The sequence below is a fragment of the Urocitellus parryii genome, chromosome 3 (genome assembly GCF_045843805.1).
Source record: "Urocitellus parryii isolate mUroPar1 chromosome 3, mUroPar1.hap1, whole genome shotgun sequence".
Classification (NCBI taxonomy): Eukaryota; Metazoa; Chordata; class Mammalia; order Rodentia; family Sciuridae; genus Urocitellus; species Urocitellus parryii.
The window spans coordinates 96,542,276-96,562,375 of NC_135533.1; the positions used below are offsets into that span (position 1 = coordinate 96,542,276).

General features: G+C 32.8%; 1 protein-coding gene across 4 annotated transcripts in view; it reads left to right on the forward strand.

Moving 5' to 3' along the window:
• Cdk13 (cyclin dependent kinase 13) overlaps positions 1–19,627 on the forward strand; it is a 102,271-nt gene extending 82,644 nt beyond the window's left edge. Inside the window, exons 10-15 of one of the 4 annotated variants that reach the window (XM_026387600.2) lie at positions 5,327–5,443; positions 6,034–6,165; positions 10,373–10,420; positions 12,030–12,235; positions 15,317–15,766; positions 16,269–19,627. In XM_026387600.2, coding sequence (XP_026243385.1) covers positions 5,327–5,443; positions 6,034–6,165; positions 10,373–10,420; positions 12,030–12,235; positions 15,317–15,766; positions 16,269–17,119 — 1,804 coding nt within the window. In that variant the 3' untranslated portion in view covers positions 17,120–19,627. The remainder of the gene's footprint in view (positions 1–5,326; positions 5,444–6,033; positions 6,166–10,372; positions 10,421–12,029; positions 12,236–15,316; positions 15,767–16,268) is intronic. The other 3 variants (XM_026387603.2, XM_026387601.2, XM_026387604.2) reach the window with 3 other exon arrangements.
• The last annotated feature ends 473 nt before the right edge of the window (positions 19,628–20,100 follow it).

The window sequence follows — 20,100 nt, forward strand, 5'->3', positions numbered from 1 at the left end:
ATAATATGAGAGATGCTTCAGTTTTGATTTTGTAGCTTTGACTTAAAAAAATGAAAATGAAGTTTCTGATAAATGTCTCAGTGTAGTGAGGCAGCAGATTATATTGAAAGGGGTATGAGCTTTAGAATCTGTCAGACATAAGTTGTATGCTAATTCAGTTACATCTGGCTCTTGTTACTTAGGGTAAATTTTGTAATGTTCTAAATTTGTTTCTTCATTAATAAAACAGGGCTAATAACATGTTTAGGGTTGTAAGAATTAAAATATATTCTATGTACATATTTTGCCCCTCACTTTATTTGCAATAATGCTAGATTTTTTCCCCCTGTTCTAAAGGCTCAGACACAATGAGAGCTTTGATAAGTATTAAAGGCATGTAAGGAAACTGGTCAGTAGTGGAAATACTGATCAGTCTGTTTTAAAGAGCTTTTCACTACAATGATTTTAATTATTTATAATTGGATTTATTCCAGGGAGCATTTTAGGAAGACTACTAGAGTTTTGTAATAGAAGTATGATGGTTCAAAAAATGATAGAAAAAGAACAGAAAACCTAAATGGGATGAATTGAATGAATGAATGAGAGCAAAAATGTTCTTTGTGGTCATAGATGATAGGCTCACACTTTAAACTCCAGGCTTTCTAGAATAGCTAGCTAAACAAAGAGTTGGCTTGCAATGTGCATGCAGTGTGTATTTCTTATGGAGAAAAGAAGACTTAATCACTGAATAAATTATAAGTAGATTAGAATTAAAACAATCTTGCTTCTGGCTTCTGACACACCATATCCAAATACATACAAAACTTTAGGCCTAGATAATCACTCAGGTAAGATTGTTAAGATTTAACAGGAATGGATTTGGTTTTACCTTTTCCAAAATATAGGAAAAGAAGAAAACATTATAAAAGATGAATCATATACCTTCATATACCAATAGCATAAAATATTCTGTACACTTACGCTTCTTAATCTTTTTGGTCTCAGAACTTTTTTACACTCAAAAATTATCGAGGATCTCAAAAGCTATTGTTTCATTTAGTTATCATTTAAATACAATTTAACAGCATTTTAATTTTAAAAAGTTTTCCAAACTAAGATGAAAGTTGCTGGTATGAGTGACATTGTTAGACATTTTTACAAATCTTTAAATGTTTGGCTTAATAGAAATCATACTTGGAAACTCATTTGTAATGTGCTGTTTTCAATAGACTTTTTCAGATAATTGTGCATATTCTTTTTGAAATGACAAAAATTATGTAAGTGGAAGTCTTTTACAGGTTAGTTGTAATGTGCAATCAATTCATTTGAAGGAATATTTTGTACTATATAATGAAAACTGATTGGTCTTATACTTTGAGTAGGTCTTTTATCTGATGATTTTATGATGTTATTCATTGATCAATTGGAAAATGTTGGCTCACTGAATAGAGCAGAACTTCCAAATGTAACATGTCATTTTATATTTGTCTTCACTAATCTCATCAGAAAATCCTTGTATTTCTAATACTTGTAAAAATCTTGTAAAAAGTTGTCAAGCTAATAGTACTGGGTACAGGTTTTCCAATATTCTAATTTCCCTTGAAAATTAAAATTTTACAATTGACAATAAATACTGTTTGTTTTCCTTGAAGTGAAAAGCGCTTTATACATATTTGAGAAAATATCTGGTAGATACCCAAATCTGAATGCCAATCATTTGGTAACTTCTTGCGGGTAAAATGGAAGTCCATTTAAAAAGCAGGAACTTCACTTTGCAGCTCAAATAATTGCATAAATATCTTTCCTCATATTGTACATGTGCAGCAGAAGTGCTATATGAGTATATCCCATTTCATCACAGAATAGTACAAAGATATATATTCAAATGTGAGAATCAAATAATATTATTTATTGCTTTAACAGGTATATTATGTGAAACTGACTCCACTTAGTCCCCCAAATTGCATGGTAGTAAAGAGTACTTACCACTAATATAATATAAGAAGTTACCAGTAGTTTATCCACCATTGTTTTTGTACTATTCATGCAAAGTTAACATACTTGAAAAAAGACAAATAATGTCTTTGTAATAATTTTGACTGCTATAGGGAAACTCTCTAGACCTCACTTTTGAGAACTTTTGCTGTTCTCAAATCTTACGTATGAATACTGATACAAAACATTTAAATTAACAAGTGGAAAATGTAGCATTAAACTGAAATACTGGTTTTATTAGGCTCAAGTGGTATTTCTTCCTTTGAAAGTAAAAAATGAATACACATTAGGAAATCTCTTAATAGAATTTATGACATTAGTAGCCCCGGGTAGAAAATGCCCATGATAAAAATGATGAGTTTCTTAGAAAAATAGTAAATCTGAAGCACATTTTTAAAATATAAAAGCCACAAAAGTAAAAACTCATAGTAAAGAGTAAATAATGCTTTCTTAACAGGAATAAGAGTCAGTTTGTGTATATATCTGTCAATATCTTTATTATGTGTGATACTTACAGTTAACTAATATTGTGCACTACCATCATCATTTTATCATATTTGAGAATTGCCACATAATACAACAAATCATAATGATAAAGACAAAATCATTTTGAAAAAAATATAGACAGATTCTAACCATAAGTGAAATGATTGTAAATCTGGATAGCTTCAAAGAAACTATACTTGGGAACTCAGAAATCCAAGTTAGTACTTGGGAACTCAGAAATCTCAGATGGCTATCTAAAAATTTTATATATCAAAATTTGAACTTTTCCTATATGAAGTTTTTCTAATTAATTGCTTAGAAAATATGATAGGCTAAAAGCATATTAAAAGCAGGAAATAGAATCTATGAAAGGAAGTACAAATCTCATTGGAGAAATATGTAAAACTGAGGAAATGAAAGAATATTACTGGGATAAAAATAGTAAGCATTATAAAGATAGGAGCCATTTCTAAATTAATTTATAATTTCAGAGCAGAAGTTAAATCCCATATAAGGCATCATGTAGTATTGACACCAGACTGGATCTGCTGATCACAATAAATTCCCTTGGGCATTTGGGAATTTAGTATATGCTTTACCATGTGATGCATTACAAGTCATCTTTAGTAAATGATACTAGGATAGCCGACTGACCACAAAAGCACATATTTTGTTAAAATGCAGTTATCAATTGCTGTTGTGACTGCTAGTTTCTAGAAAGTTCCCATCTTATCATGTCTGTTCCATTGTGTATGCCACTACTAGTTAGAGATCTTCAGTACTCAGTTATCTTCCATAGCATATATAATAAAACAATTTAAACTTTTTAGCTAAGGTTAATAATTTTATTATAGGGCTTAATAGGCAGGTGCTAGTTTGTGTAATTTTATAGCTCTGAAATAAAATTAATCTCCATTTTACAAGAGTAGGTTCCTAAGCAGTGCAATTTGACCAATATCACACAGACAGGATTCAATTTTAAAGTTTGTTTTCAGAGTTTGACTTCATTAAAGGTAGGCTAAGTGTCTCAAAACTTTGTGTTACCCCAACTCTCTGCTTCCAGCTGACCTTGAGCCTGAAATTCCACCTACATTGTTTTACTTAGTCTTTTCCCCAAATGTTTCTTCTTCGATACTTCCATGACTTTGCATGTATTATTCTCTCGGTCAGTGATAGTTTCTTTTATTCTCTTTCTCACCTATTTATGGTCTACTAAACTCTAGAATTATAACCAATATTCTTTACTTCTTCCCTTAGTTAAGTTTTCAGGTTTGTTTGTGATCAAAAGTATACATTATACTTCTACTATTAATGTACATTATTTTGTGTGGTATTAATTTATGTAATTACTTGGAGAAGTGTACAAAAACAAGAGACATAGTTTCTGAAATTATAGTAGGAGAAACAAGTAAACAGTTAAAATACCAAAGCAGATGAAACTAATGTCAGTGAAACAAGTAGTATGTCAAGAATGGCTATTCTAATCAGCATTTGAAGTTAGAGAAGAATTTGTTGAATAAATTGCATTTGATCTGAACCTTGAGAAATTAAGTGAAAAGGATTCAGCTGTTTAGAATCTAGGGAGAAGAAACATAGACACAAAGGAGTGGTTTGTGGAGAGAGATGCATTAGGAGATGAAATGAAGCAGACAATTTAGTACCACATCATGGAGAGCCCATGTCCTGGGATTGTGACCTTCCCTAAGGGAGGAAGTTTGAGAAAGTTGTGAAAATTGGGTTTAAGGCAGAAGAAAATGGGAATATATAAAAAGTAAGATCTTGGCCTGGGGATGTAGCTCAGTTGGTAGAGTGCTGGCCTTGAATGCACAAGGCCCAGGGTTCAATCCCCAGCACCAAAAACCAAAAAACATAAGATCTTAATATTTTAAAAACTTATAGAAATACTAAACTATATTGAGACCAAAAAGTACGTTTCAGTGACAAATTTAAAGAACACAAAAAGTTTTCTCATATATGTGTGTGTTTCTGAGGTAGCATTTTAAAACTCATCTGAAGAAAGTTTGGCAACTTTGGCCATCTCTTTAGTATGCGTTTTTACCTGTGTTTATGTTATGTGTAGAATATTTTTTATTTTGGACTCAGAGATGAGTAGACATTTTTTTTTCATATGTGGTAGTTAGCTGACACTGATATATACAACATATTTGATATATTTAAGTTAAGCATATTTAACCAATATTTCATTTACATATTATTAAATCAGTTTTTTAATGTTCACCAGCTAGAGTTACATGTATTTGTAGGGTATCTTCTGAAAATTATAATTGTTATCAAATTAATGAGTAGTTTCAAGATATAGATAGCAGAGAATAAAGGAGTTAAAATTTTTAAATGTCTTGTGATCAGTGGCACTACTTTAAACTGATCTTTAATATTTTAAGATTGTTATCTTTAGGGTCCTCCAATTTACATTCAGTTTCAGTCTTTACTACAATTAGCTTCCTGAGGTGGTATACCACCTCAGAAATCTGTTTATGCTATTATTGTAAACAATTTTAATTCATTTGAAGAGGAAGTGCCAGGTACCCAGAAAACAGAGTGAGATATATGCTTAAATTATTGTCATAACATTTTTAAAGTTGGTTTTAAGAATAGGCCATCTATTTTGAAATACGAATGTTCTCTACTTACTGGAATGCTTGAGTTGCTAGAGGCATATACTGAAAACAATTTGATTTCTTTAATTATCCTGTGATTACCAAAATATTTAATCAGAATTTATACATTGTATAAAAGCTTCGACTTTTGTGTACTTGAAAATCAGTTAATGTTTGTAGAATAATTGTGGGTATAATTTTTTTCTATGTAGTTCATAGTAATGTACTTCTTTTTGTGTATTGTTTAGCCGTATATGTGGGAGCCCGTGTCCTGCAGTGTGGCCTGATGTAATTAAACTACCATATTTCAACACCATGAAACCAAAGAAGCAGTATCGTCGAAAGTTAAGAGAAGAATTTGTTTTGTAAGAAGTGAATGCTTAAGCATCCATATTGCATTGAATTTGTTTTTTTTTTTTTTTTTTTTTTGTGAATTCTGAATGTTACTTGATCCTCTTGATTTGTAGTAGATCTATCCAGTTCTGCTAGGCCATTTAATTTTGAAGTTTGCCTTTGGTATATGCAAATTTCCTTTTCACCACCACTGTAGAATCAGTAATTTGGATAGTATGGTTGGTGCTTATACCAAAGAATTTCGTTGATATTGTTTTAAATTTTATTGATACAACTTTTAAGTTACTTAAGTTTAGGATTTCACTTTGGTTTAGAAAACTATTCTGCTTGGTTTTTACTTTGATATAATAAAATTGCCCATAGAATAATAAAATACGTTGTTTTCCCCAATCAGTTATAAAAAATTGTGTAATTAAATATTTCTTCAAAGGAAAATTTGAGATTTATTGGAATAAAGTATTATAAACATAAAATGCTAGCATTTAAAATAATTTGATTTTTAATTTAAAAAATTAACTAAAAATATTTTATGTTAAGCTTCTAAAGAAATACTATACTTGTGTCTACAAAACATATATGACTTTTGTAATCCTCTCAATAGTATTCCTGCAGCTGCTTTAGACTTATTTGATTACATGCTCGCCTTGGATCCTAGTAAGCGGTGCACAGCTGAGCAGGCTCTTCAGTGTGAGTTTCTGCGAGATGTTGAACCCTCAAAAATGCCTCCACCAGAGTAAGTAGCTTTTTATTATATTAGATTTCACATATGTAGAATCTGGACAGTTTTAATAACATCTGTATATAATGATCAAAAAATATTTTCCATGCCTAATTAAGTTGAAAGAGACCAAAATAAGTAAATAAAACTGCAGTACTATGTGTAATTTGCACGTCTAGAATGCAGTTAGATGCTTGCTTAATGTTGAGCTAATCATGGGATGCGGCCTTTCTCTAGCTAATGTTGGGTTAGTTCAGCAAGATATTGTAATGTATTTCAGCTTTAAGAAAATATTGCTACTGCTAATTCTGTCAATACTTACACTGCTAGTAATATTTATAGATAAAATTTTGAGTATTGTGCTATTTTTCATGTATTATATTAATCTTTATAATCCTCTAAGGTAGGTATTATTCTCCTTCTCACCATTTTACAGAGGAGGAAGCAGGCTCAAAGAGGTTAAGAAACTTGCCCAAGAATACAAATCTAGTAAAGGGTGGAGCCAGCTCTCAAAATTAAGAAAGAGAAATTCTGAAAATATTCTATAGCATCCTCCTGCACAACAGAAAATCCTTATCACTGACTAAAACAATAATAGAATGAGTTATTATCTGATGGAGGGAAACTGTTTCAGAATCAGAGTAGCTGTGCTTTTGAACCTTCACATTCTCATGACTTATAATATCTCTAGGATTGATTCTGAGAGAGAGAAGGGGAGAAAATGGTTCATTTACTTCTTTGTTGATAGGTTTCTAGACCCTAAGTAATTTTTAACATGATGGGTTATATTAAAAATAAGACTAATCTTATGTGTCTTTAAATAAAATTAACATATTTTGTATGAACAAACATGGGCTTTGGAATTCAAATTATAGCTCTTCCACTTATCAGGTTGGGCTTACTGTATTTCTGTGAAGCTGTTATATTTAGCATCATTAAATTTTATTGAGGGTTGGGGTGGAGCCCTTGGCCTCGCATGTGTGAGGCACTGGGTTTGATTCTCAGCACCATATAAAAAAATAAATAAATAAAACAAAATTTAAAAAGATTTTATTGAACTATGTTTGGATAGGCTTTAGGATGATTTAAAAAAAGAAAAAAAAAGGTGAAAAGAGCCTGTCATATGACATGGTGAGGAACTGAATCATTCAATATTAAATTGAGTTTTTCATATTTTTTTTTTTTTTGCTTATCAGAATGTGTTAGTGGTCTCAAAACTTTGACTCTCCTCCGTGTCAAAGAATTTTTTTATAACTTTTAATTTGGAAACTTTTCAATTCTACCAAAAAAACAAAACAAAACAAAACAAAAAACAAGAACAATACAATGAGCATTCATATCCTTTACCTAGATTCACCAGTTGTTATTATTTGGATACATTTGCATTATCACACTCTATAAATTTTTCCCTGAACTAGTTGAATATTGTTTTGTGGAGGTGACACTTCATTTGTAAATATTATATATCTCTAAGAACTAAGACTTTTACGTACTTAAAATACTATTATAAAACATAAGAAATTTCATATTATAATAGCTAATAGTCCATATTTAGATTTCCCTAGTGGCCCAATAATTTTTATTGACTTTTTTTAAAAAAATTAAACTGATTCAGACTTCACACATTGTATTTAGTTGGTGTGTCCTTAGGACTTTTATTGTGTCATTCTTTGAAAACCCCAAGCTAGCTGTTTCATAAAACATTCCACAATCTGGATTTGATTGCTTTCCCATGATTAGAATTAGTTTAATGTTTTTTCAGGGGGAGAATTCTGTCTAGCCAGCTGTGGTAATACACACCTGTAATCTCAGCATTTTGGGAAGCTGAGGTTAGCCTCAGAAACTTAGAAAGACCATGTCTCAAAAAATCAAAAGTACTGGGCATGTGGCTCAATTGTTAAGCACCCCTGGATTCAATCCCTCACTATCCTCCATACAATAAAGAATATTATCTGCATGGTGATGGGTGCTTTCTCTTGTATCACATTAAGAGGAATATATTATTTTATCCCATTATTAGTTAATTCTAATTTTAATCACTTTAGTTTGTGCTCATGAGAGAATTCTGCTAAAACTGTATTGAGGATATTTTCTGTTGATATCTAAACTTTTAAAATTAAGGGTTTAAATAGTTATAAGATATAATTTTTGATATGAGCAGTTATATTAGTCTTTCCCTGAACTAGCAAATGTATCCAGTAGGATCTAAATATGGTAACATTCAGTGATCACTTAGAAAATGTTCCACAGTTAGACATTGTTCCTTTTTCATCTTGAAATTCCATTACTTCTGTAGGTTTTTATTATAATGTAACATGCATTACATTAATTACCCTATATATATACATCTCATACGTAAGTTAAAAAAAAGGGAAAAAATAAGTGAAATCTAATGAAGGTGTACCTGTTGATTACTATTATTCTACAGTGAGATACAGTTCCACATTCATTGTTATTTTATTATTTATTTATTTATTTTTGTTGCTTGGGATCAATCCCAGGGCCTCATGGATGTGCTCTACCACTGAGCTATAGCCCCAGCCTTATTTTTTATTCTTAGGAATACTCTTAATAAGTAAGTATTTGAGAGTAGAAGGAGCTCTTCATAATTATATTACTGTCTTTGAATTTCTTCCATGTTATGTATCCAAAATTTTTAATCAAGTGATTTTCAACAACTTTAAGACATCAATTTAAAGTTTTTTTCCTTCAATTTTCTTGATAGTAAAGAATTGGAAATCATGTTAACTATGAAAGGATTTCTTAACCAGTCATTTAAGTATTCAGTTTTCATTGGCTTTGTCTTTTTTTGTTTTTTTTTGATACCTGGGATTGAACCCAGGGGCATATAACCGCTAAGCCACATCCCCAGTCCCCTCTTTTTTAAAAAAATTTGAAACAGTGTCTCACTAGGTTATTTAGGGCCTCACTAATTGTGCCTACTGTGTGAGGAGCATATCCCAAGTGCTTACCGATAGCTTTGAACTTGGAATCCTTCTACCTCAGCTTCCCCAGCTTCTGGGGTTACAGGCATGGAACCTGGCTATCCATATTTATTAAATGACTTTTTGTAATACTTTTAACTTTTTCTTATGAATTGTAATTAATATTAAATCACCTAAAGCACTTAAATTTTATCACAGCATACCTGACTGCATTTTTTAAAATTAAAAATAGATATGTTAGTACATATTTGAGGGACATTCTGTAAACCAGTAATATGGAATGTATTTTGTTAGATAAATTAGTAAAGCAGTCAGGTTGAAATTATAATGACATTGATTTAATATTTAAATAACAAAGTTATGCAAGCACAGAGCATTTTATTTTGTAATTCGATGCAAGAGTAGCAAAAAATATAAATTATGAGTTAAGGACTATGAAGAAAAGCATGGGTATTCCTTTGATAAACAATTTTTTCAGAATAATCAAATGAGAGTGGAGTATTAAATAAATCAGAAAAACTCCATTAGTTGTTTTATAAGGTATAATATGATTATCATTGGAATAAATATTTCATGATATGATCTCATGAAAATAGTTTTAACCTCCCTTGTTGAATGATGGTCAGTTGATATCAAACATGAATATTGTGCCTACTGTGTGAGGGGCATATTCAAGTGTTTACCTCTATTAACATATACTGCCTCTACCCCCATAGAGTGGGTAGTGTTGTTAATACTGTTTTTAAAGGTAAGGAAACTGAGGCACAAAGGCCAAGTTACTTGCAAGCCTGAATTTCAACCATACTTCCTCCATTTAGTTATTTGGAAAATATTTCTGGTCTATCTAAAAGAATCAGCATTGCTAACCTTATTATTTTAGCTGTTTGTAGGGTAATGTTTATCTGGCCTAGAGTCAAGTGTTGAGATAACTCTTAAAGAAACTCTGAAGTTTAAATTGTGGGAGGAAACACCCTTTTTATGGATTACTTTGCTCTGCTCTTATGAGGTTCTCCTGTAAGAGCACTGCATTTCTTGACCATCACGATGTAAGAGGGGATATCACTTCATTTACCCATTCTGTAGAACTATAATATATCTGAATTCAGAGTATCCCAGTAGAGGCTAAGGCTTACATGCCACACACACACACACACACACACACACACACACAGAGAGAGAGAGAGAGAGAAAGAGAGAAAGGAAAGTCTTTGGAGGATTTGTAATACCTTAAAGCTTCATACCAATATTTCAAATTGTACCTTTGTTTGTTACTCCAGGAGGTTTTTACACGCTGAGGCAATGCACCATAGTAAGATGGCTGAGAGGTATGCCTTTGTTTTGTTTTCAGACCTCAGGTGCATAGACTTGGTTTAATCATAATCCTTGTGTCACTCATCATTGGTCCATGCATGGCTCTCTTTTATTTTTTAATTAGTTATTTTAAATAATGTTAATAAGCAGCCATGAACCTACCAAACAAAAGCTAGAACTTTGAAAATAACCTATTTTAATCATATCATAACCCTTCTTCCCACTTATCCCCTTGCCTTCCTCCACCTGAGGTAACCATCATCCCTGTTTTTTTTGTTTGTTTGTTTGTTTTTTCGGTATATACTTTTTGTTGCCATCTGTATGTACTCATAAATTATATTTTAAAATTTTAGTTTTTTTAATTTTATAAAAGGTGTCATGCTATCTGTAATCTTTTGGAAATGACCTTTTTTACTAATATTTTATTATATTGCTAAGATTCAACCACAGTGTTGCATATGCCTTTATTTTAGAACACAAGTAATTGCAAAAGAGGAGGTGTGAAAGAATTTGCTTGAACATGCAGGCAATTTTCAAAGTTCAGTCTTAGGAAAAAAGACGTGTGGATATGGAAATTCCCTTAAAACAATTTCAGGTGTAGCCCTTTGGAAAGGCTTCATGTGCTCCTTGAGGTAAAACATCCAGGTTGAGGACTTACAGGTATATATCACCAGGTAGGGTTGCTTAAAGAAATTTATAGATATTCTGGGCAAGTTTACTAACCTTTCCAAGCCTCAATTTTCTTATCTTTAAAATAAATAAAATAGTAATGTTTGCACAGGATTTTTTGTTAGGGTAATAAGAAAGCATTTATAAATCACATATTTATGTCTTTCTTTAAGCAAAATTATTCTGTAGTGATAATACTTTTATGAAATTACATTCAGGTCATCATTTCAAAATTGTGGGTGATTTTGATAGTTAACTAGTTATTCAGAACTCTGTTGATGAGTGATGACCTTCTCAGTGCCTGAAGTACCTACTTTTGAAATTCATCTGTAGCATCAGGATAATTTCAGAGCATTTTATTATCAAGAAATAAAAGCTTTTCCTAGGAAGTTTTCCCACAAATGTCATATTCTAGCCTGTATTTTTTTTTATCTTGTATCTAATTTCTGCAAATCGCATGTTTCTGCCTCCTTCATGTCCTATTCAGTGTAAGATGTATATGATAAGAATTGCCTATAAAAATGTTGCACCAAGGATAATGTTAGACTACTTTTATGAATATATATTCTTCATTCAAAATTTTTATAAGTGATTATTTATTGATTATTTACAAGACAAAGAAAAATTGTTCATCTATAAAGGAAAGCCCTGAAGGACATGGGGCAAAGATGATTTTTATTGGAGGAGTTTTACAAAGTCTACATATGAAGTCTTCAAGAATGATTTGGGGGCTTGGGATATAGCTTTGGTGCTACATAGTAATGTTAGCATATTTTTTTATTAAGAAATACCATTCATGGGCTGGGGTTGTGGCTCGGTGATAGAGTGCTTGCCTGGCATGTGTGAGGCACTGGGTTCGATTCTCAGCACCACATATAAATAAATAAAAGATCCATTGACAACTTAAAAAAAAAGAAATACTATTCACAATTTAATACTCATATATATTTTCAGCCTTCCTTTATGGCAAGATTGTCATGAGTTATGGAGTAAAAAGCGAAGAAGACAGAAGCAGATGGGCATGACTGATGATGTTTCCACAATTAAAGCCCCCAGAAAGGACTTGTCTTTGGGCTTAGATGACAGCAGAACCAACACACCCCAGGGTGTGTTGCCATCTACACAACTGAAATCTCAGGGCAACTCAAATGTAGCACCTGGTCAGTAATATTTTACATGGGTTGATTTTCTTCATATTGTTTTATGGCTAATGTTGATTATATTACTCTGCTGTCAAAGCATCTGGCTAAAAAGATGAAAATTAAGGTTTATTCATGGAACTTGATGTTTCCTTATTGTTTGTTTGTGCCAGTATAGAAGTTTCATTGCTTCTTGGCAACCACAATTTTTAGCAATCTCAAGGTAAGATAATTTCTAAAGAAATATCAACTTATTTATGATTGGTGGTTGGTCAGATTTCTCTTTTTCCCTTTTTCCCTAGTGCAGGACTCAGTACATCTTTTACTAACACTATTCTCCGGGAAGCTCAGCGCTCAGTGTCTGTGGATACTTACGGAATAGGAAGAAGAAGATAGGAAAGACAGCCAAAAATCATAATGGGAACTCTTTCATGCCATTTATAATGTCCTCAGGTCACTCAATGATATGTATTTGTTACATCATAGAATTTCAGATATTTGTGCCAGAAATAAAATGATAAAGTATAGCCACTTATTTTGGTAAAAATTTAGATTTCTTCCTCTGACTCAGTCTGTCATAGAAGTAACCTTCTTCATGGAAAGTTAGCTATTTCAGTGTTCTCAGAAGTGGTGTTAAAATCACCTCATTTAGTGAATAACCTGTAAAAATGAAACATACTCTCTCATTTGTTTCAAGAATCCAGAAACATTCAGCTTCAGTTTAATTGTTTTTAACAAAGGCAAAGTTGATATAAATAAGTGTGTGTGTGTGTGTGTGTGTGTGTGTGTGTGTAAGTAGTGATTTGTTAAACCTGAAAAAAATAGACCAGCACTTATTGAGATGAGTAATTAGTTAATTAAAAGAGATCTATGGATCATATTGAACTTTTGAACTTTTGGTGGTTGAGTATAAATATAGAGTAGATTAGTTGAGAAAGCTTGAGAAAGATTACCATTAATGCTTGCCCATATAATCTACAAGCTTAACCTTGTCCTTGGTTAAACCACACATATAAAGTACCTGAGACTTTAAAAACCAAAGCAATGGTTATTTGTTGTTCAGACATATTCCTTCTTGAAATAGTGAAGTTTCCTTCAACATGAGAATATTTGATACATATATAACTTTAGGAGACACATCTGTTTTATACAGTGAGGGTTAATCTATATCAAGTTCAGTATTATTTTGCTTTTTTTAAAAATATGTAAAATATGAAGAAAGGCAAAAGAGAACAGTAATTGTTTATATTAATATATGTTATGTTTTATATACTGTATTACTCTAAGAGGATTTGAGAATGGAAATAAAGAAGTTTAAAGGGTATAGTCTATTATCTCAGGTAATAGCTGTCTTATTTTCATGACTGTCAGGAGGAGACTAGGAGCAAACCTAGAAGAATAGAGGGTAGTTTACTTTAGCTGGTAAAAAATGAACTGCCTTCTGAGCTTATTTTATACTTTACTTAGCTCTGAATTATTTTACAACTCTACTTATGGTGGAGAGTTTTAATATTTTTCTTTTACTTTTTTGATAGTTTTAAAAACACATTTATATTAAAAAGTGAGAATTTGGGTCTGGGGTAGTTCAGTAGTTGAGCACTTGCCTCGCATACATGAGGCACTGGGTTTGATCCTCAACCCCACATAACTAAATAAATAAATAAAACAAAGATAAAAATATTAAAAAAGCAAGAATTTTCTTTCTGCTTCATTTCCTTTATCATCAGTGGATTGAAATAAGAAAATGCTTCTATTCCAAAAGAGACACTTCTGTGAGAGAGTGTTTCCCTGAGTTCACATGGAGATTATTTATGCTAATAAGAAAAATAAAAAGGTGTCTGGGGCTGTGGCTCAGTGGTAGCTCACTTGCCTGGCATGTGTGAGGCACTGGGTTCAATTATCAGTGCCACATGTAAATAAATAAAATAAAGATCTATCAACAACTAAAAAAAAAAAAAAAAAAAAGAGGAAAACTGGCCCTTGGGGTATAGCAAACTAACATGGTTCTTTATGAATGCTCGTGGATCATAAGAAGAATTTGCTTAAGTTTGTTTTGAATTAACCTAAATATAATACTAAGAAGTAATAAAAAGTATCTCAAAATATATAAGTGATATAAAAAGATAGTAATATGAATGGCATTAATCATCAGCCTTTCATCTTCTTAGAGTCTCTTGTCTATGAGTTTGACATCTGTGGTAATGGAAATTGCTTATCAGTATCATCTGACACCATGTATAGTGTAATATGCATTTGAGCCTTGTTGTTAAATGTGATTCACGTAAGCTTGCACAAGAACCTATGTCAACCATCCCAAATCTAAACTGAAAATGGGAAAGAACAATTGAATCTGTTATACTGGTGATGAGTTAATGCTGTTAATACATATAATAAGCATGTTTCTGAAAGCATTCCTAACTTATTGAAAGTAAAAACAGATTTTTTTTCAGAGTTGGTAATACATCCTAATTTGAATTTACTTCAAAGATAAGGTTAGATTCTTGAGTAATAAACTTTATTTTAGAGAAGAAATAGGTTTATTAGTTTAAGAGCTCAGATTCTGGAATCAGACAGAGTTGAGATATAATTTCTGCAGCTTATAAATTCTGTGACCTTAGACACTAAGTTACATAGTCTGTTTAGGTCAGTTTCTTTTTCAATAAAATGAGGCTAATATGAGAGCCTGCCTTGTAAGGTGGTTGTGAAGAATAAAGGATATAAAATGCTAAGAAAGTATCTGACACTCTGTTAGCTATCATCATTATTCATTTTCCATTCACAAAGTGATATTTCCTGGTTAAATCTTTAGAGTGGGATTCTATTGTAGTTTTGATTTTTCTTTTGAAGTATTTACTTCTTTTGAAGTATTTACTCTTAAAGATTACTTATTGAAAATTGACTGCAATTCTCTTTTGTTCTAATTTATGTTCCAGTTACATCTTACATGTCATGATAGGGAACTAGATTGAGGTGCCCTTTTCACAGTGTTTTTGAAGTACTCTCCCTTAAATGTATATTTTAATATGGTAACATGGAACCATTTGGAGGGTGGGAGGAGCTGTGGATTATGGCAGTTCTAATTAATACAAATTTTGTCTTTAGTAATAACAGGCCCTGGACAGCAGTTAAACCACAGTGAATTGGCAATTCTACTAAACCTACTACAGTCTAAAACAAGTGTTAATATGGCTGATTTTGTCCAAGTGTTGAACATTAAGGTAAACTCTGAGACTCAACAGCAGCTAAATAAAATAAACCTTCCTGCTGGAATTTTGGCAACAGGTGAAAAACAGACAGATCCATCAACACCACAGCAGGAGCCTTCGAAACCATTGGGAGGAATTCAGCCTTCTCAGACCGTCCAGCCTAAAGTGGAGACTGATGCTGCTCAGGCGGCTGTGCAGAGTGCATTTGCAGTTCTGTTGACTCAGTTAATAAAGGCTCAACAGTCAAAACAGAAAGATGTGCTACTTGAAGAAAGGGAAAATGGATCAGGACATGAAGCATCATTACAACTCAGGCCACCTCCAGAACCTAGCACACCGGTATCGGGTGAGTGTATAGATACCTGACCTACTTACTAACACAGCTGTATTCATATTGTTTTCTCTATGTGGCTGATTTGCTATAATGCAGATTGTTAAGTGACATTGCTAAGAGATGGTCTGAAAATTCTGGGTCACTGGTGATAGGTTGGTTTCCTAATTTGTTTATTCCCAAAAAGAAATTCTTTAACAAATTATCCAGGTGTGACATAATTCATTATGAATGCTATAGACTTTTGTAAGGTCAGCCTAAGGTTAAAAGATAATCTTTTATTCCAAATACAAAAGAATGTGTGATCAAGGCATAAACTTTATTCATACTATTATCCTGTACTTAAATGATAGTAGGCAACATTACTTGTAAACTTGTAAACTTTTCTCCTTTTCATTCAGTATTTTTCCAGAGATAGAACATCTAATCATCTTTAGGACCACCCATAGGAAACATCATCTATTTTGAATATTCAGTTGTCTAGCTTTTGACTCTCTTTTTGTTTTGTTTCACTTAGGACAAGATGATCTCATTCAGCACCAAGATAGGAGGATTTTGGAGTTAACACCAGAACCAGACCGGCCTCGGATTCTGCCTCCTGATCAACGTCCTCCTGAGCCTCCTGAACCACCACCAGTCACTGAGGAAGATCTCGATTATCGGACAGAAAACCAGCATGTACCTACCACTAGTTCCTCATTAACTGACCCTCATGCTGGAGTGAAAGCAGCCCTGTTACAGCTGCTTGCTCAGCACCAGCCCCAGGATGATCCCAAAAGAGAAGGTGGTATTGATTATCCAGCAGCAGACACTTATGTGCCCACTTCAGACTACAAGGACAGCTTTGGATCCTCTTCTTTCTCTTCTGCTCCTTATGTTAGCAACGATGGTCTAGGAAGTAGCTCTGCTCCACCATTGGAACGACGTAGCTTCATTGGAAACTCAGATATTCAGTCTTTGGATAACTACAGTACTGCTTCATCTCATTCTGGTGGTCCACCTCAGCCTTCTGCCTTTTCTGAGTCATTTCCCAGTTCAGTAGCTGGATATGGAGACATTTACCTCAATGCTGGTCCCATGTTATTTAGTGGAGACAAGGACCATAGATTTGAATATAGCCATGGTCCTATTGCAGTCCTGGCAAATAGCAGTGACCCTTCCACAGGGTCAGAGAGTACTCATCCTTTGCCAGCAAAGATGCACAACTATAACTATGGTGGTAATTTACAGGAAAATCCAGGAGGCCCCAGCCTCATGCATGGACAGACCTGGACCTCTCCTGCCCAAGGGCCTGGATATTCACAAGGATACAGAGGACACATTAGCACATCAGCTGGCAGAGGTCGAGGGAGAGGGTTACCATTTTGAGTATCTGTTTTTCCTCAGGCACATCATTTTTATCTGGAAAGACTTTTCTAGCTGCAATTTAAGGCAGCAATCCAAGAGACTTGAATAATATTAATTCAACAACAGCTTTATTTTTATGTGGAAAAGGGTCTTGCATACAATAGTTAAAAAAAAAGAAAAAAAACTTTGCTTAAATTCATGCTGTTCTTAAAACTAGATCTATTGATTGTACATCTTCACAATTCTAGTTAACAATTTTATTTTGTATTCTTGCAGTTTTAAGTGGATGCTAATCTTAGGGACATAAGCCTTTTATGACCCTCTTGCAGATCTTCTGAACTATGCACATTTGTGCTTTTTTTGTAAGTTTGGACCAACTTTTATGTAACAAACAACCCCTTCCTGCCCCCCTCCAGTTTTACAACAATCAGAAAGGGCACTGATTTATTTGGTATTTTTCTTTTTACAAAGCTACCTTTAGTCAAAGGTCACTGTCAGTCTTTGCACCTGCTTTCAGTGTTATTGTGAAAGGTGTACTTTGTGCTCATTTCAGAAAATAAAACACAACCTTTCTCTTGATGCAACAGTTTTATAAAAGAAAATGGTCAACGTTATTTTTGTTTGTTTTGCAGATTATCATAGCCTAGCAAAATGCATTCAAATGAAATAGTGGGTTTTATATGAAAAATATGGGGTGGGGAGGGTTAAGTAAGTGCCTTAACTGGTGAGCTTAAGGTCTGAAAAGGTAGTTAACCTTTACACCCATTTGTCTTTTAAAGGGAATCAATGCATTGTACTGAAGAGGCAGCAAGCTCTCAAGTTTTGGGTGGCTGCCCATTCAGTCCCTGTGAGGTCCATTCCCTCTGCCTGTCACACTTCATTTTCTGCCTATCTTTGGGCCATGTTATCTTTCACTACCACCTTCTCTTGGTAGGGGAGTGAGAGCAAAGAAAGGGAGTAGACCTGCTGTCAGTACCTTTTGTTACTTCTGAGAAGTTCTAAAAAGTTTTGTTATAAATGGTTGAAGGTAACAGCTAAATGAGAATTTTAAGATACCGTTTTCTTTCAGGCTGCCATATTATCCCTATTTTCATTTGGAGTTTAGAAGCAAGAATTAATAACATAATTTGCATAAATGTATTAAAATGTTCATGGGAGGAGGGGTGGCAAACACCATATTTTTTAAGTTATGCAGTTGCCATTTTAAGAAAAAGTCAACTCGTTAACTAGAAATATTGCCTAGATTGAATTTATCGAAGCAAAAAGAAATAGAGAAGACTTCTTATCTTCCTTCCTCTCACCTTCTATAAAGTTTATTATGACTTCTGCCAGACATACAGAATCTTAGTTCATTTTAACATTTTTTTTCTTTTATTGAAGGTAACAAAGAAAGATGGAATAATTGTTATTTAAACCGTAATGTTTTTGGGTCTCTCGTTTTGTGCGCGTGTGTGCGCACGCATGCGCGCAAGCACATGCTTATAATAATTTTGGAAAGGAACCAAAGGTAACTAACAAGTGTTTCCATCATCATTAAATGGAAAAACAGACTCTGGAAATCAAAAGTTGTGCCAATTAACCATTTTGTTTTAATTGTTTAATCTTTTGATTGGAGTCTTAAATTGGAACAACTGTTACAGAATGAAAAATGCTCCAGTTCTAAAGCCAGTTAACCCTGTGCTCTCTGACTTGTGAACCTGCATTTCAAAACAGGATGTGGGAAACATAGTTTGGTAACAGTAAGCATATTTTAAAGAAGCTAATTTACATTTTACTACTATAAAATGAATTGATGTCAGTTGACCATTTTATTTTTTGGTGGAATTTTTGTTGTTTGGGAGAAAAAAATGAATGAAAGAAAAATTATTTTGCTTTTATTTGAATATTGGAGTACTAACAACTTATAATAAAACTACATTACAGGAAGTGAAGAAATATTTTGAAATTTAGCAAAATAGCTACAGTATTCAAGTCTCTGAAATTTTAATATGGTGAGTCTTAGAGCTTTAGACTTTCCTATAAGTGACAGTATCTAAGTTATTCTTAATAGTCACACTTAATAATTCTGCTGGCCATAAGCAGCTAACCCAAAATTGAAGATATTTATGTGACATGAATAGCCTGTGTTTTAAAAATTAAATATTTTATATAAAAGTGAACTGTGTTTGGATAGTTTTTCATAGTTTTTCTAATAAAGCATTTCAGTTACTTTCTTATCCGGGGAGAGTGGCTGGGAGGACAGAGATATTGTTGGCTTTGAAATGGAAATTTTGAACTACACTTTCTAACATTATTCTAAGACAGCATTGCTTATGAGACACACCAATATCTTATGTGCCACTTAGAAGAAAAAATGTTGCCATTTAAAACACAACACTGAGATGCCATGAAGTGTAAGATAATCAATCCCAGATGTAAGATTGTTATTATATGAAACAATGTGTCATATAATTGATGAAATATGATGTAAAAAACCCTAATGCCAGCCCTCCATAACATTTATACCTCAATATATTCAGTGAATTTGGATTAATAAATAGAGCATGGTTGGGAAGTTACCGATTCTTTAGGTTATTTCTCCTACAGTAATCAATGAGCATTGCATAAAATCTAAGGAATATAAAATATTGCTTAAGTGTTTTGGGAAGAAGCAGGTAAGTGAGATTGTAAGTAATTTAAAAATAGGATGTGATCTAGGAAAAGAAGAAAATATCTTTTTTCATACAAAATTCCCTTGGTATTTCTTGGCATGGCAGATTTTTTCTGCAGGCAACTCAGTGTGTAGTCCAAGTCTTCAATTCATTATCTGTTGGAGACTTGAAATTTTAAGTTACTTTATGTAAGGCTAAGTTTATTGATTAGAATAAGTTGTGGAATGTGATTTACGATAACACATTAGCTATGATTCAGTGTTTTATTCTGTCAACAAATATATACTTGGTTCCTGTCATACGCTACCAAGTTAAATCATATTTCTAGTAGGCTGCCAGTACCATTTAAAA